Genomic DNA, 15,576 nt, shown 5'->3' on the forward strand with positions numbered 1-15,576 from the left:
TAAAATAATACAAGTACAAAATGATTTGTAATAGAGTCATCATCATTGTTAACAATATAACAAAGCCGAATTTTTCATTAGCAGTTTCTGTAGCCTTATATAATATACTATAAATCTTTCCACAAGCCGTGATCTTTTTCGAGACATGCTTCTCTTGGACTAGAAACGGTTTGCCGATTACTCCTGCTTCCTTGAGACGGATTTCGAAAAAATCTGAGATAGTATTCGGTTTTACAGAATTCAGTACTTTATTCACAACTTTATATCTTCTTCGTAAAATCAACAAATAAGAGCAATACTGTGTCGTTATAATGAAAACAATAGAGTCGGTAAAAACCATTTGGAATACTTTCTCAATTGGCATTTTTATGCCTAAAGTAAGAAGTGACATCCAAACACTGAATATTCGAGTTACACTTATAATTATCTGCGCAAGACAAATGACAGAGACTAAACGAAAATATTTCGAGCAAATCGCATTTTCACCCAACGCTTTTAGGGCTTTATCGATGTTCACTATCACTTGCATATCGACTGTGCTACCGCTCAAATCGAATGGTACTTTCCACATAGCGTATAAAATGAACATGGTATTCGTAAGTCTCTCAACCATGTCTCCGTAATGTTGTAACTTTGTGTTGTACAAAGTCCGAAGAATGGTCTGGTCCTCCACTTGAATCTTGTATAAGCAATAAAAATATAAGGAGTACCAAAAAATGAAAGAAATACACCCAAAAAGTGAGAACGTTGTTGTTATGACACCCGCCGAGCTACTTTCAATGGTAAGAACGGAGGCTCCGGCGAATTTTCTAACATATCGTATTAAATATGTGGAATCAACGATATTATGCATATGCTTTGGTCTAAGCATTTTATTTATAAACTTAAGCAAACGAAGCAACATTTTATTCTGCTACCATCGGTTCCTAAACGTTAAGTGACTTAGCTAACGTATAATGTCACTAGCAAACATTTTAATTTAATTAATTAAACAATTTCATATAAAAACAATATTATTTTGATTACAAAATTACATTAGACGAATACAGTTTATAAGTTTTAGCAAATAAATGTCCCGTCATTAAATAATAGACACAATTGTTTTGAAACGTTAGTCATAACGAATAATGACTATCATAATTATATGTAGATTGTCGGTATTTTAGATTCAGCTTGGGATAAAAAAATCTCAAAACAGGAGACGACTATAAATGTTTTATACTTATAATGAAATAGTTTATACAATGCTTTTGAAATACTTTTTTTTTTATAGAATAGGAAGGCAGACGTGCATATGGGTCATCTGATGGTAAGTGGTCACCAACGCCCATAGACATTGGTATTGTAAGAAATGGGAACTAAGATGTTATGTCCCTTGTGCCTGTAATTACACTAGCTCATCCTTCAAACCGGAACACAACAATACCAAGTGCTGTTTTGCGGTAGAATATCTGATTAGTGGGTGGTACCTACCCAGACGAGCTTACCCAAAGTCTACCACCATTAAATTATTTGTCTTAACAATAATAAACATGTCCTCCTGACCGATTTCAGCCACGGCGCCCAAACTCAAGGGAGACTAGCGCAAACAAGACTAAAGCAGGACATATTATAGTCCATAATTCCTAGTCCATAAGTAAAAGTGCAAAAACAGGTGCACTCACACAATCCGATGGGATAGCAATCTGACATGACCGGTAAGAGTTCAGGACGCAGGACTGTACACACTTCCAACTTCCAGACAAAAAAAACCAATAACTTTTTTTGCATGCTAAAAAGGTTCCTTTCTGCGCTGTGGTTGATTGGTAAAAAAACTTTTAGCGTTAAGCCCACTTTTTATAAAATATATATGTCGTCGATTAGGACTAATTAGTAACTCATTTGATTTTATTGTATCGGTAGGGTATGACCGCCGTGACGTAATGACTCACGTGATCGGAATCGTTTGGAGGGGCAACTGTCACATTTTAATGGTTAGAGAGCGATGAGTCGGAAACTCAATTCATTACAGAGAACGATACATTTCGGACCTTCCAAACGGGACCGTTGGTTCTCGCAACTCCGATAGTTATAATATACCTACTTGTAATTTGTGATTGCTGATTACCTACATAAAATACAAGAATTATCATACTGTATCTTTGTGGTTAATTGCCTGAGACCTACGCCATGGACCCTGTACCAGAAACACCTAGCGATGACGGGTGTGCCATTGATCTATCGCAGTCGCCGTCATCAGAAGTGGGATTCACTCGGGCATCGCAACCACCAACTACCCATGAAAGTCAATGGCAGATGACGTTTGAACTCCAACAACGGAATATGGTGCATTTTTTTGAAGCTATGAAATCACGTCGAGCTGTGCCAACACTCCCAGAGTTCAATCCCGACTCTAATAATGCTGATGCACGTGTCTGGTGCTCGACCATTGATATTTGTATGGCAGAACAAGCGCTGGAAGGAGGTGCCTTGATCATTGCGCTCAGCAAGTCCTTGAAAGGCAGTGCTTCTTCGTGGCTGTCACAATTATCACATTCTGCTATGACGTGGACTTATTTCAAGGAGCTATTTCTTGCTCGTTATGATGGTGCTGAAACCATTGCGGCAGCTCTTATAAACATTTAGAACGGTCGGCCAAAGGAAGGCTAATGTATGGCTGCATATACAAGTCGATTGATGACGTCACTAATAGCGCAATGGAAAAACCTGACTGCTGAGGAAATCGCTATATCGTATGTCCTTGCACATACCTCACAATTCGACACTACACTCCATCGTTTGGCATGCACCATCGAAACTTCCAACAGAAGCAAGTTGCTGCTAGAAATGAAGACATTTTCTTATTTGAAACGCTAACTACATGATCGTGATAACAAAGTGCGCCGGATAACAAGCGCTTCAAACCTTCAAGATCGGAACCTTATGTGTACTGATACGCTCAGCTCACTTTACTACCCTACCAAAGTATTATTGTTTAGTGAGTGCAGAAATTTGTGGTAACTTATGAAAAAGATCTGGTGAGTACGTTCCAAATTATTTAAAAGCAATAGACATTGTGTCTTACTATGTGTCGTACTAAGTGTCTTAGTAACTTTACAATTTACCTCGTACCGCCTACATTGCGATGATTTCTTTATTTAGCTATCCTGCATTGGGTTATTAATTAACAGTGATCTTACGTATTAATAGCTTAGCTATGTGTCGTACTCTATAAGTTTCTTAGTAACTACAATTTAGCTTTTACCTACATTGCGATAATTTCTTTATTTACCTACTCTGCTTTGGATTATTAATTAACAGTGATTCTGCTCAATGATAGCTAAGAAACTTGCCTAATAACGGTCGCATGACCATGACTCACGTTCCAGAATTCGATTAACGTCGTTGGAAGAATGAACCGCTCACCTCTACGCGGGACGCTGCTACGACCGCGAGTAATGATTGTGACTATGATGGAGCATCGGGACTCTAAGGTATTGTCTTCGCCAGGGCGTTCCGTGAGTGCTGCCACGAACCACAGTGCTGGTGAAACCGATCGTATCATTGATGCGATACGACCTATCAATACTACGGTGAGATCCAACCAATTTTCCAATTCGATTTTCGATCCTAGCATTAATATTTGATGCGAGGAGGTAAGTCGAGCTAACATTCAAAAGCTAATGGAGTGCACGCAGAGATATTTCGCAGCGAGCGACTTGTCAATTTATGCGTGGTTGACTCCTGAAGAAACTTTAAAACATAAAGAAACATTAGGAGATCGTTGTTTACTACAAGTATGCCCATGATCGCATAAGAAATATACCACAAGACCATATTCCGCGTGAATTAGACGTATTAAGTGAAGAGTTAGACGAAGAGGATGCGGGTGAAGGCCCATCCACCTGTACAGACTAGTGAATTATTACACCAAGTATACCTATAGCTTGCCAGTGAGAAGGACTGGTAATGTCTAACCTGTTTGGGGCTTATCAGTGAGAAGGACTGATACTGCCCACTTATATTAGACTTGGGTACACGTACCAGAGAGAAGGACTGGTACTGTCCCATGTGTTATCGGGTTTAACAGAGAGAAGGACTGTTATTGACCCATTTGTTGTCACAGGCTTACTGGCAAGAAGTGCTAGTAATGTGTGTTGCTGTCAATACTTGGTGCATTAATTATTACTGTGATTTTGTAACGTTAATTTAATTTTTAATCTCACTTGTGGTATCCTTTCTGATGTGATTTAATTATGAGTTACTTTTCTATATGGTCAGGTAGGCCGAGCTAAGAAACGTCTACTTTGTAATTTGTGATTGCTGATTACCTACATAAAATACAAGAATTATCATACACTATCTTTGTGGTTACTTGCCTGAGACCTACGCCATGGACACTGTACCAAAAGCACCTAGCGATGACGGGTGTGCCGCTTATCTATCGCAGTCGCCGTCATATATAATAATAATGTCCTCCAGACCGATTTTGGCCACAGCGGCCAATCTCAAGAGAGATTCGCCAACTGCGCAGGAGATAATATAGTGCACCTGTGTGTGCGCAAACACAGGTGCACTCTCTCTTCCCTCACTCTCTTAATCCGATGGGACGGCAATCCGACACGACCAGAAAGATTTCAGGCGCAGGATAGCTTTACGTTCTTTCCGAGGCACGAGAGTGTACACACTTCCAAATTTCAGACTCCGGATGCTACCAAGAATTTTCTAACAGAAAAACCCAATAACTTTTTATTGGCCCGATCTGGGAATTGAACCCGTCCTGGGTTCCTCCGGGTTGGCGGCCTTAAATCAAGCCACTAGACCAACGAGGCAGTCAAATATATATGTATCATATATAATGATATAAACGAATAAATAAAGTCTGTTATGAATTCTTAATTATTACTTGAATATTTAACTAAATGGCATTAAATCGCGATTATATCGTCTTTCCTGTGCCGTATATTTTGTTAAAAAGAAAATTACTATAAGAATAAATAAAACTTAGAATGTAAAACAATTACTTCAAGGAATTCCAATAAAACAAAATCTGGTATTCGCATTTATCCAATGGATAAATCAATTTTATTATTTCGAGTGTCCGCCTTCACAGCGAACCATCATTTATGAACATCATAGGCATTAGGTATATTGTCCCGATCAACATAAGAGGCATATTATATACATAGGATTTATAGGTATTGAATTTACTTATTGCATTTATTTATAAGCACTATACAATTTTACATATTCTGATATTACAAGCAATTTAATATACAATATAATACTATGATAAATCTAGCTGCCAAAAATATAGCAACCGCAGTGTGCATCTCATTAGGTAGTCAATAAACAGTGCTTCTCATGTAACCATCACAAATTCTAGCACAGAAGAGAACATTAGAACTATGTCTACATTTATAACAAGTTTCATTATCTTATTGATATAATCCTTTGTTAGTTGAACTATAACTTAGCAACTAAAACTACATGAAATTCGAATAATACCAGTTTTCGATAAAGATCGGTTTGACCCGACTGTAAGCAAGATGCAGCGGCTGTTCTCCATGTGACTCATAAATATGTATCTGTTTTATAACGATGGATAATTGCCGTTACATCTTAGCTTAGTAATGGCACAATAGATTGAATAAACAGGTAACATTTATGTATGCACAGCTTAGCGAAGCCATAGCTGACGAATTGTTTGCCTTGGAAAGATGTGTTTACAAAGTATAGCTGCACTAAAGGTGTGAATTGATTTCTGCAAGAAAATAATTTTGCCGCTTACGTACTTTGCATTTCAAAGATTATGCCCGGTTTACTGGATTGGATTCAGTTCATTCCAGTGCCGGTTTACATTTTTCCAGTAAGCAATCCAGTACTGGACTAGATCGCTGGACTGGAATAATGTAAACCGGGCATTAAGTGAAAATCGTGGTATAGATTGAATAATTATTCTCGTATAAATTGGCTCCCTGTAGGGTTGCCATATACTGTTTTTATAATATTGTAGGAGTATTCTTATAACGCTCCGTTTTTAAAAACTACATTTTAAAACTGGTTTTTAATAATTATATTTTGAAGACTGATTTTAAGTAGGAAACTCTAATACATTTTTTGCTACTACTTTTTTTCTATAAAATTAAAGAATTTAATTATTTAATATACTTTGTGCAAGAAGCATTACAGATGAATATTTTATGATAATTAAATTACCCGCTGACGCTGGTATATAAAATACAATTTCGTAGAAAATAAACGTAGTGTTTTTTGCACCCAGCGTCTACTAATTCTAATGAGCAGTACAATCTTGCTTATAATATGTGTTTTTTCTTAGGTACGATACATTAAGTTTAAGGCGCAATTTATTTTGCAGGAATGACCTGGCCGAACAGCCGAATGGCTGAAGCACTGAAATTACTGATTCAATTCGAGACGTCTTGGAGCTAGATGCATTTCAAAGCCTCCCCGCTCCAGCTCACAAAATATATAAAACTAATATTATAATTTAAATGATTTTTTTTGTATTATAACTATTTTAAATACATTTATAGACATGGTGATGTAATGTTTTTTTTAATATTTTTTGTAGCTTGAGTTGATAGTCGGGCAAATGCAGTATTCCTAGATATATATATACTAATAAAAAATATAATATTAAAAAGTAAATCATTATAACATAAATTATAATTGTATATATTTATACGAAGTCTACAGGTATATAGTTTAATTATTTCACTTAAATTTTATCCAAATTCAAAAAAAAAATATAATTACAATATGACATGGAAATTTACGGTCTACAAGAGTTAGATGATTTTTATCTTTTTTTTTATTTGACGAGTTGATTCTTATCTTTTTTTTTAAGTTCAGATTACAGATTAATTAACAAAAGGTTATACAGTGGAATGTACATTATATATTAGCAAAAAAAATACAAGTGTATTTTTAAAAGAATAGTACTCAATAAGAGCATGCACGTATCATGTAATACAAGTCAATCAAATCAAAATGATTTAATCTTATAGACTAACAACCGTTTTTAAATCGTCAAGCGCTACCAAAATGGGTAACCTGAAAGAAATATATACAATCCCCCACAACGCCAATACGACACTGGCTCGATTCACCCTTCAAGCCGGAATAAGACCAAATATTGCTGCTTGGCGATATAACGCGAATGTTCAAAGTATCAAACTCTTGTAACATGCTCTAAGATTGTAACGATCGTCCATTGAATTCCTTATTTTTACATTACAAACGGATGCTCTTAGTGAGTACACTTCTTTATTTAAGAAATAGAAAACGCCAAATATACGACAAAAATTCATATAAAAATATAATTAATATAAAAATATCAAATCATTTATTTCATTACAAACAAGGAAACTTGTTACTTGTTTTTGTTTCCAGGTTTTAATCGAGATATATTGAGAACTATTTTCTTACTGAGAGATTTTAATTAAAAAAAAAAACATACATTATAAAACTTTATTTTTTATATTTATATTTTATTTATCAAATGCCAGACCGAAGCAAGCAACGACTATGTTTTTAGATAATATTTAATGTAAATACAATTTGATCATAATTTATTATTTTTGAAGGAAATTTTTAAGGCAGCGCAGCAATGTAAACAGTTCTACGTGTATATTTTCCTAGTACACATTGAAATAAAATGTTCTTGTAACTTTCATAAATATTACTATTAAGTAATATTTTTACAACAGCATTTTATTTCACTGTGTATTTTTGTTTTATTCATAATTAGGATTTTTCAAAGTTTATTTTTTTTTAATAAAATAGCCTATTTAATCCAATCCAAATTTGATCAATTCTTGAAAACATTCTCTACTAATTTTATTATATATCCCTTTAAGCTGGTATAATATATTATATTCCATAAGAAAGAATTCAGATATTTAAAGAAAATTATTACAAAAAAAATTATCAATAAATAAATATCTTTTATAAAATATAGTGATGTCCTAATTTTCCGATTTCCGATCGATTTCGGTCTCGAAAGCAATCTTAAGAGAAATGAGCCAACTGCACGAGTACGCAAACACAGGTGCACACTATTCCCTGCCTCACAATAACACGACGTTGCGTACGCAGAGCGTGCACAGGAGCGTATACACTTCCAAATTCTACCGAGATTCTTCGACAGAAAAACCCAATAGCTGGAGTTTGAACCCAGGACCTACGATCTATAGGCAGCAGGTAGGCAAGCGTATAAAATATACGAATGTTTTTAATGAATATTTTTAAACAAATACGAGACTTTCTGAATATAATATAATATATATGTCTACTGTTCCACTATAGTCTAATAAATAACTATTTCATTGTTTGATGTTAGTAACGATCTAAACGGGTCGCTATACAAGTCTTAAATTGATATAATATCTCAAAGCATACCGACCGATTGTAATTATAGTTGCTAATTATTTCATATATCTATGTAATTCATGATTTTCGATTAAATAAACTCTTTTGTAACGTTAAATAACGAAGTCGTTATATAGAAGTCACATAGGTGGTACATAATTTACTACCCGAATAAACATTTCGCACATACATAAACAACTCCGAGGCACAAGGATGACAAATATGTATCACAATATATGTTTCAATTACAGCTAGAGATTAAAAAGTTGAAGAGTTATTATCCTATAAAATGGTATTAATGAATACATAAAAGTAATATTAGTGTTCTTTAATAAATAAATAAATAAATAAATAAATAAATAAATAAATACGCAAAAAAAAACAATGATTTGTGGCCTTTTAACTCAAAGAGCGTAATCGTTCTTTGATCGTAACATTAAAAATATATAGAAGTATGAATCGTTTTAATAAATGCATTATTGTGACCTCGGTTTTATGAAGAACTTGTTCCCCCCTCTTCGTTCGCGTGTGAGTGAGAGGTAGATATTAGATACCCTATGTCCTTCTCTCTATATACTGGCTATGTACATGTATAAAATTTTATGATGATTGGTTGAGTATTTAACACTTCAATGACAAACAAACACACTTTCGCAATTACTCGATGATATCAAATTAATCTGTGATGAAATAATAATAACAATAATTGTTTATGATATCATTTTGAATTGTACGTAATTTACGTTTATAAAGCTAATGACGGGAATCGTAATTTAAAAGCATTATTATTTATATAACGGTACAGTATTATTACGATATGGTTCTTATATTAATTAATATATTTTTTTACTATATTATCATATAAAACTTACGTCAAGGAAGTTTTCGACAACTGAACTAGCAATTAGCGGCTTTTGTTTAGGTAATTAGTTAAAGAATGCTCTGTCTCCTTCATTCGAATGTCAAATCAATGATGACTGAAAGAGTGAGAGTGTTGAACTAAAGATCCGCAATTTGAATGCTTCAATCGGTAAAGGATTTAAGTAGCAATGTTTTGTATATAAAATAACGCAAGCTTTAATTAAGAGATTTAATCAATAAAAAATAAATTTTCATAATTCACTGCTCTCATTCATTATCTTATTAAAGTGTGACTATAAAATCATACCGATATTATATTACGGAACCCTCCCACCAACGCTCAAAGCTTCAAAGTTTGCGAAGTAAACGACCTACGTCTATAATAACCGTGATGTGTTCGTTCGTAAAGCTATAAAACTCGTATATATAACTAATTCGTCACGGGCTCCGAATTTATGCACTCACGCACTAAATTGTGTACTTATAATATAGAAATAAAAACTTAAATTAATATATCCGTACATTCTCCACGCAAAACCCTACAACTAATAACAAACACGCAACAGTCCCTATAAAGATTCATGGCGAACATTGCACGTACACTTTTGTAAAGCTCAAGTCTAAATATATTTAAAAATCACATCTCATTAAATATCTTTGGATACGACCAAATAAAATTATTACACAGCGTACAAAAATACAAAAAATATACAAGAATGTCAATTATAATTCAAGTAAGGGAATTATTAAACGTTCGTATTCACCTACCATAGGCGTAATCGAACTTGCTTGAAATATGGTATACATATATTAATTGATAGGAAATGGTCAACTCGCCTCTAACTACTTGCACTAAAGGCGTTAAGATTCGCTACTATAGTGGTATCACAGCCTCGCCGTCCGTGGTGGTCACGTCGCCATGTCACGGGATATATTTTGGATTTTCACACAGTCAGAATTAATTTTAGCAACATTTCATAATAAAAAAAAAATATGTTTTTATTTCAAACATCAATATCAATTTTACCGATAGCTAATTAAATTATAATTTTTCATTCATAATCATCGTGATCATTGAATAATTTTTGTTTGTTTTTGTTTTTACCTGTAGCATTCTATACCGTGTTATACATACGGCGTCGCTACGGCGATCCCTAAGCGACAAAGCGCGTCACATGCGCCGTCCTGCTCGCACGCGTTGTTACCGCGGTCGGCGAGACGATAATACTAGCTTACGAGAATTAATTTAAGGGCTACATTCAACCGTCGCTAGAAAGTTTGTCTGGCGACATTGTTGTTACAGTAATTGAGATTCGTCGGTCACAGCAGATCTTGCACGTGCGAGGTATCGAGGTTAGTGATGAGTGTTTTGAGGAAGGTCATCTCCTTATGCGCGTTCTCGAGTATGACTCTGGGGTCCTGCGAGGTGCAGCGGAGGCAGTTCGGCGCGAACACCATCGCTAGATTGGATGAGTCCATTTTGGTCTGACTTACCACCTCGGGAGCGGCGAATTGTTGAAGGAAACTTATTAAATATGTAAGTACCTGAAAAACAAAATAGGGGGTCTTCAAAAATTTTATAAAGCATTTGTTCATTTGTCAATTAACAACATTTGTCAATTAACAACATTTGTCAATTGACAATTGTTGTTGGGGGTCGGATGCCCTTACTTTAATAAGGGAAATTGGCTGTCGCCTTAGAGAGAGGGGATTTGACAGTCGCTCCGGGTCCCACTTGGCACAAAGGTTGTCCATTGCCATACAGCGCGGAAATGCGGCCTGCATTATGAGCAGCTTTGCGTCGGGTGGGAATCGGGATGTAATATTTTAAATTTGACTAAAATAATGAAAATTAATAATGTAAATTTAATGTTAATAATAAATAATAATATTGACAATTTAAACGTACTGAAATAAAAAATACCGTTTCTTCATTTTCCTATCCTGAGCTTGGATTTATAGGTATTTTTTTATGCGTAAATTGGGAGAAAATAAAATTGAAATCTAAAAAATGTGTGATGACGTCACAATAACGGTTGAATAAGGATTACTGGTGATAGGGCTTTGTCTACTGGTGGTAGGGCTTTGCGCAAGCTCGTCTGGGTAGGTACTTCCCACTCATCAGATATTCTACCGCAAAACAGCAGTAGCTCAACTTGAAAAATATAACTTTTACATTTTTATCAAGTATGAACTCTGCATATTAAAAGATTACAAATTAATATGGAACCATGTGATGAACAAACGCCATTGGACGATTACGAATATTGTTCATAACAGCCTATAAAGTTAACGTATATATGGGCGCTGGACCGTGCTGGCGTCTGGTTTCACTGTAAGTAATAAACCAAATCAAAACTTTATATCTATGGGCGCTGGACTGTGCTGCCATCTGGTTTAATTTTTAGTAATAAACCAAATAAATACTTTCTATCTGGAAAGGTTTAGAGAGGCCGCCCAAGGAAAGTGCGCCGCCGGGCCGTCGCAGCCGCGCGGGCGATCGTCCGCAGCGCACGTTACAAGAAGCGTCGCCTGACAACGAGCGCGTGACGTCACGTGCTGTAGACCTTCTAACTAGAGCTAGTGATCTAAGGACAGTAGTGGCATCACACTAAAGAATACACTTCCTCTTATATATATACTATGTATATATATTTCATAACGAATCGAATATATATATTGAGTATTCTCGTGTTATATTCGATGAAATAGTTATATATATATAAGTCGTGCTATCCTTCTATTGGACATCCCCCGCTCCCCGCAACGACCCCCTCCGGTGCCAGTTGTACTCGCCGCGTCCTCCGACGTTGGCTTGAAGAAACGGCTGGTGCTAGTTGCCAGGAGTCTGCCTGCTCAAAAAGAAGAGAAGCGCACGAGTGGAGCCTGCACTTTTTTTGGTGTTCAAAAAAATCCTGCAGGATCAGACCATCGGACAGCTGAGGAATTCAAATACCGGTGTGCACGGACCGAACTTCCGCTCGCGGGCGCTTAGCTGGGCCTCCCCTAGGGGTCTCACCTGGCTTGGTTGCACGCGCTGAGGTCGTGGTGCCCGTGCATATCTTACAGAGCAGTCTTGATCCGACACCACCATCATGTCTGAAGGGGGGGAGCCCCCCCCCCCCCCTTAGACCAACGCAAGCGTGGCCGAGGCAGGTCCGGCATCGCGCGGTCAGTTGTTCGAAGAGACATCTTCGAAAACTCGACCGTGCCTGTCACCCTCACCCCCGCCGCCGCCCCGCGTATACGCATCGTACATGCAGAAACCGGAGGAGAGGACGTGCACCGGGCTGCTGAAGCAGACTTCGCTGCCACTGTAGCTGAGTCTACAGCAGGCGCGGAAGGAGCCAAGCGCCCGAGACCGGACTCTTCTCCGGAGTCATTGGAAGGGGAGGACAAGCGCCCCAAGACCGACGTCTCCCCCGCATCACCGCCGTATGGATCCCCCTCCCCGATGGAGGGGGGGTCGCAAGACACCTGGCCGCGTGACTCGACGAGCTACGCGGCCCTGCCATCGACGGTCGAGGATAGGACAGCCTCCCGTCCCACATCGCCGCAACCGGGGCCGTCAGGGGTCTCCTATGCGGCGGCCGCTGCCGCTCCAGCGTCGCCCAGGAGTCGGGCCCCCACACCGGTACCTGCTCCAAGAACGACACCTCGTTCAAGTTACCCGCCAATTACGGCGGAATGCTTGCCGAACTGGACGAGGCACTTCGAGGTTCTGAAAAGCAAGCTCGGACACGCCCCGAACGCACGCCCTCTGGGAAAGGGAGTGCGCTTCCTGCCCGGATCCGCGGAGGAGTTCCGGGTGATTCAGCGCCATTTGACTGAGTCTATGAGCCAGGACAAGACAATATCCTGGTTCTGCTATAGCCCAGCCGCGGAACTGCCAACCAAGGTGGCCATTAGGGGGAAGAGTAGGTAGCACCTAAACAGATGGTCGGTCGCCCTATCGTCGCAGAACCCAGAGCGACGATAGTAGTCGATCATCAATCAAAACGGCGGAGGAGCGAGCTAAGCTCGTGACCCCAGCAACTCTGGCGCCACCAGCCACCCAGCCGACGGCCAGGGACCAACCTCTACGGAAGCCTAGCAAGAAGAGGAGGAAGAAGAAGAGGGCAGCTAGGCCAGCCAGAACTGAGCCTGCGGCGGCATCGACGCCGCAGCCCAGGAAGGCAGCGACGAAGCCAAAGTCCGCTCCGGCTGCCGCCACGCGGCCGGTGGAGAGGCAAGAAGCGCCTCCCCCTGTGCAGATGACAACCTCGGCCAGTGCGAAAGGCCCGGACACCACCATCATCGTCCGGGTCTTCATGGAGGCACTGACAGCGATCCTGGTCGCTTATACACAAGGCCAGGACATTATTCCTGCCATCTCAGCTGGAATAGCCGCTCTTGCGAAACTTAATTCCAGCTGAGAATCTTATATTGGAACCCAGGCGGCATACGAGGCCATGTCCGGGAGCTGACCCTACTCGCCCAGTCGCAGGATATACATGTAATCCTCCTGGGCGAGACGAAGCTCTCGGCCGAAATTGAGCTCCGAATCCCGAACTTCTTCGTGTATCGGCGAGATGAAGTCTCTCCCCGGGGCTGCCCATTCAGAGGAACTGCAGCTTTGGTGAGGAGGGACATCATACACGAGGAACTTGCACATGCACCGTTTGTGAGCCTACGTACGCAGGGGGTGCGTGTGCATGCTGGTGAGACGGGGCTTCTGCTGTATGCCGCCTACAAACCACCCGGACAGACTTTTTGCAGCACTGATGTCCAAACGCTTATCGACTCGCCGCTGCCTACACTGATCGTGGGTGATCTGAACGCGAAGCACCACGCTTGGGGCTCACCCAGGCGGGTAGGCACCTGCTCGAGGATAGCGAACGACAGGGTTACTGAGTGTTGGGTCCAGGCGCGCCGACCCACATACCGACTAACCCTACGTACCAGCCGGACGTCCTGGACATCGTGCTGCATCACGGACTAGACGCACCCATTGATGTTGAGGTTAATTACGACCTCAACACGCAACACCTGCCAATAGTGGTCACAATCGCCCTCCAGCGCGACTTCATAGTGCCCCGCTCCCCACGTTTGCGGGTTGACTGGGGGCGCTACTCCTCAGAGCTCTCGGAGTTTGAGCTCACGGTCCCGATCGCGACGACTGAAGATGTAGAAGGAGCTTTAAAGAAGCAGCCACCTCTCAAGGAAGCACGCCAAGAAGTCGTCAGGACCAGCTGCCGAGCTCGCTCCGAGCGAAACTGAGGAAGAAACGTGATCTTCGCCGACTCTGGGCGCGAACGCGCTGCCCGAGGGTGAAGCGTGACCTCAACAGGATTGCAGAGGAAGTGTCGCGTACACTTGTGGCTCTCGAGAATGACTACTGGGAGGCCACCATCGATCGAGCATCCGAGCATGACACGACGCTGTACCACCTCTGCAAACAACTCACCGCGTTCGCGAGTGCATTCAACGGGATACTCCGGACCGGACACTTCCCCGAGGCGTGGAAGATAGGGAAGGTCATCGCCCTCCCTAAACCCGGGAAGGATCGTCGCTTCCCGGCAAGCTATCGGCCTATCACGCTACTCTCGCACATCGCCAAGCTGTTCGAGCGTCTGTTGCTGCGGAGACTCACGCCTTACCTGCCCCTGCGCGAGGAGCAGTTCGGATTCCGCAGCGACCACTCAACGACGCTCCAGCTGGCGAGAGTCCTTAGCCACTTAGCCAGTGAGCGTAACAAAGGGCATCCCACCGTTGGGGTCTTTCTCGACATGGAGAAGGCCTTCGACCGGGTGTGGCATGCCGGCCTCCTGGCTAAGCTCTTGAACACCTCGGCGCCTCTCGCGTATGTGCGAGTAGTGGCGTCGTTTCTGGAAGGCCGAAGCTTTTATGTCTCGGTGGAAGGCACGGATTCCCAACCGCGCCCCTTTCGAGCCGGAGTACCCTAGGGTAGCTGTCTGTTGCCGCGTCTATACGCGGTGTACACGGACGACATCCCTACCCTCCGCGACCATCTGCGAGAGGGTGAAGAGGATGTGATGCTGGCCCTGTACGCGGACGACAGCGCATACTTCTCGTCGTCCTACCACCAGATCGTCGCTATTAACAGGATGCAGCGTGTGTTGGATCTGATACCGGATTGGCTAGACAAGTGGAGGATGGCTGTCAACGTTGGTAAGACGGCCGCTCTGCTTGTCGGTGCTGACAAGCCGATGCGTCGGCTCACCTTCCGAGGCCAGGACGTGGAGTGGCAGACCTCAGTCTGTTACTTGGGGTGTCACTTGGACCGCAGGCTGCGCATGATACCCACCGTTAACAAGGTGGTGAGTCATGCCGCGGCTGCCC

The 15,576-nt window shown here is 40.9% G+C and overlaps 1 protein-coding gene and 1 long non-coding RNA gene across 3 annotated transcripts in view; one reads left to right on the top strand and one right to left on the bottom strand.

The window, feature by feature from the left end:
• LOC126768803 (uncharacterized) overlaps window positions 1–5,673 on the top strand; it is an 83,052-nt gene extending 77,379 nt beyond the window's left edge. The window contains exon 3 of the long non-coding RNA XR_007669271.1: window positions 5,535–5,673. This is a non-coding gene — a long non-coding RNA (uncharacterized LOC126768803). The remainder of the gene's footprint in view (window positions 1–5,534) is intronic.
• LOC126768780 (uncharacterized) overlaps window positions 1–15,576 on the bottom strand; it is a 70,426-nt gene that overhangs the window by 40,120 nt on the left and 14,730 nt on the right. The window contains exon 22 of one of the 2 annotated variants that reach the window (XM_050487085.1): window positions 9,497–10,779. The exons of the other annotated variant lie outside the window; for it this stretch is intronic. Within the exon in view, the coding sequence (XP_050343042.1) occupies window positions 10,555–10,779 (225 nt within the window). The 3' untranslated portion in view covers window positions 9,497–10,554. Of the gene's footprint in view, window positions 1–9,496; window positions 10,780–15,576 lie in introns of those variants that run through there. 2 annotated transcript variants of the gene reach the window in all.

The sequence above is a fragment of the Nymphalis io genome, chromosome 5 (assembly GCF_905147045.1).
Source record: "Nymphalis io chromosome 5, ilAglIoxx1.1, whole genome shotgun sequence".
NCBI classification, from domain to species: Eukaryota; Metazoa; Arthropoda; class Insecta; order Lepidoptera; family Nymphalidae; genus Nymphalis; species Nymphalis io.